This window comes from Montipora foliosa, chromosome 6, assembly GCF_036669935.1.
Source record: "Montipora foliosa isolate CH-2021 chromosome 6, ASM3666993v2, whole genome shotgun sequence".
In the NCBI taxonomy this organism is placed as follows: domain Eukaryota; kingdom Metazoa; phylum Cnidaria; class Anthozoa; order Scleractinia; family Acroporidae; genus Montipora; species Montipora foliosa.
Window position 1 is genome coordinate 16,890,775 of NC_090874.1, and position 2,500 is coordinate 16,893,274.

At 40.5% G+C, this 2,500-nt stretch overlaps 1 protein-coding gene across 2 annotated transcripts in view; it reads right to left on the reverse strand.

Annotated features, from left to right (window-relative positions):
• Positions 1–728: 728 nt before the first annotated feature.
• LOC138008758 (uncharacterized skeletal organic matrix protein 5-like) overlaps positions 729–2,500 on the reverse strand; it is a 17,803-nt gene continuing 16,031 nt past the window's right edge. The window contains exon 6 of one of the 2 annotated variants that reach the window (XM_068856061.1): positions 729–2,500. This exon is cut by the window's right edge and continues 90 nt beyond it. In XM_068856061.1, coding sequence (XP_068712162.1) covers positions 2,081–2,500 — 420 coding nt within the window. In that variant the 3' untranslated portion in view covers positions 729–2,080. The other variant, XM_068856060.1, reaches the window with a different exon arrangement.

The window sequence follows — 2,500 nt, forward strand, 5'->3', positions numbered from 1 at the left end:
ACCGAGATTATTCAGGTATTCGAAGTAATAATTGTTGGTTTTTCGATCGATTTCCCTCGATGTACCGGTGTGACAAATAATTTGGAACATTGCAATGCATCTGGAAGCGCAAAAACAAAGCACAGATGATTTCAACGCGTACGATCGCATCCCCAAAAGGTGCAGCGACCTGCAGTCATGATAATGTGAGTTGTTGACAGATGTAAAAGAGGATTGTCTTTCAAACAATCTTTATTTTATCCTTATGACTCGTTTTTTTATTATTAATATTTATTTTACCCTCAGTCTGCATTTTACCTCCGGTCTGCAGTCTGCAGTCTGCGTTTTACACTGACCGCCCAAATAACCGATTTTTCGACGGAAAATTCATCCCAGAGGATAAAACTATTCACTGGACATGTAATAAAGGTAAATATGTTCGAGCGAAAGCGAAAACAAGCGAATATTTTGACGGAAAACACGATAATGTGAGATCAAAGGAACATGTGGTGAAGACACGCAATTGCGGCATCGCTTCGACAATAATCTTACCTTTTCAGCGATTTTAACGCTTGAAATTCCATTCAATCCACCTGGTCTAGTCTTTGAATTCACTATTATCGGTGCCCTGTGAATCTTCAGTGTTCTACATAACAGCACACTTGGTAAAAGACGGCTCGACGGGCGACAGATTGTTGTCGATGTTGTGGCCTGTCTTGTTCAGTATCCAATTGATTTGCCATTATTGAGCTTCATAAGGGTATATTTTATTTCAAAGATCTACTAAAACGCCATTCGCGCTACATGACTTTCGACGCAATTGCCGGTTAAGTTAATCGTTATAATGTGTCCACCAGAGAAATCTACGCATTTCCCACTACCCTCTCGATCCTAAGAAAATACGTGCAGCGGGACTCTATGCACAAAGACACCACTTAGCAGGGGAGTGACAGGCAAGACTTTTACCGACATGGAAAAAAATAAAAAAAATAAAACGGAGAAATCTACCCATTTTCCGACTGGGATTGCCATAGGGCAACCCAGTAATTACAATTGTATCTGTGACGTAATAAGTCAATAAACACTCTTTGCTATGCCTGAAGAGCCGCAACAGCGGTGAAACGCGTAGCGCAAAAGAAAAGTAAAAGAAGCTTTAGACTTTCGTTTTTCATTGGTTTATATGTATATAAACCCATCTTTTAAAGTCGTCTTTGAAATTGAAAACATTTAGTACTTTGGCAAGGTAGTCCCATTTGACTGAGTCGAACGCCTTTTTGAAATCAACGAGGACTGTGATACCAGGTAGCTTTTTTGACTTTGTAAAGTCCATAACATCTTTAATTAATCGAACATTTTCACCTATATATCTTTTTTAAACGTAATTATAACCGGTTTGATTCTCGCGACTTACTTCAGGAAGTTCTTTTTCCATTCGTTTTGCTAGATCCTTGGAAGCTATTTTGCAGTCGGTGTTAAGTAAGGAAACTGCACGTAAGTAATTGAGTGTGTAAGTGGGCTTGCCTTTCTTTGGAAGTAGGATAATGATGCCTCTCTTTTGACTGATAGACAATTCACCGTTGTCGAAGAAATAATTAATGCTCGCTACGACATCTTCAGCGATATTGTTCCAAATAAATTTATAGAATTCCGGAGTGAGGCCATCTGAACATGGAGATTTGCGACTTTCCATTTCAGCGAGGGCTTTGCCTCATTCTTCTATCGAGATGCGACCCTAGCATGCGTTAGCATTTTCATCACAAAGTGGAGAAATAAGGTCATTTTTGAAAAAGACGTCGTAGACTAGATTTTCTACATTGTCGTTGTTTGATGTATAAAGATTTTAAAAAAGTTTGCTTGTACCGTGAGGATAGAATCCGGGTCATCTAACTCCAGGCCATTCTCCAGTTTGAGTTTCAGGATTCTTTTTTTGTCAGCATGCCTCTTTTCTAAATTAAAAAAAGTTTTTGGATATATATACTGGTTCTGGGATCCGGGTACTTAATGTAATATTGTATTTGATATGGTCTCATAACCACTTGCACTCGAGCTAAAACACAATAACTGAATTGCTACTGATTACACGACGACATCTGGGCAAGGCTCACTGCACCAGAATATACCCCATGGCAGCAGTATGCCGCCTCCCATTGTCTGGCCCATAAGCAGCACCGTTGCCACATGTAAGACTGAACACAACGGAACCAAATCCTATAAAGGAGTCGCATGTGGAGCAGTGGTACTCGTTGTTAGCGACGAAGCCGATTCTGACTTTAATCCAAGTTGTTGGAGCGGGAACAACGTTAAACCCTTGCTTGTTACAATGATATTGTAAGGAGGCGGTAGGTCCAACAAGCATCTTCCATTTAGAACGTTGGAGAGAGGTGGGACGGTACATCCCGTCCGCGATCAATGAGTAAAGGGACCTCGCTTGTTTGTCAATGACAACAAAGTTGATCTGGTTGCCGATCTTCATACCCAGGCAAATCTTCGAGAAGTTTGTTGTCCAGTAACTTGGCAGCTT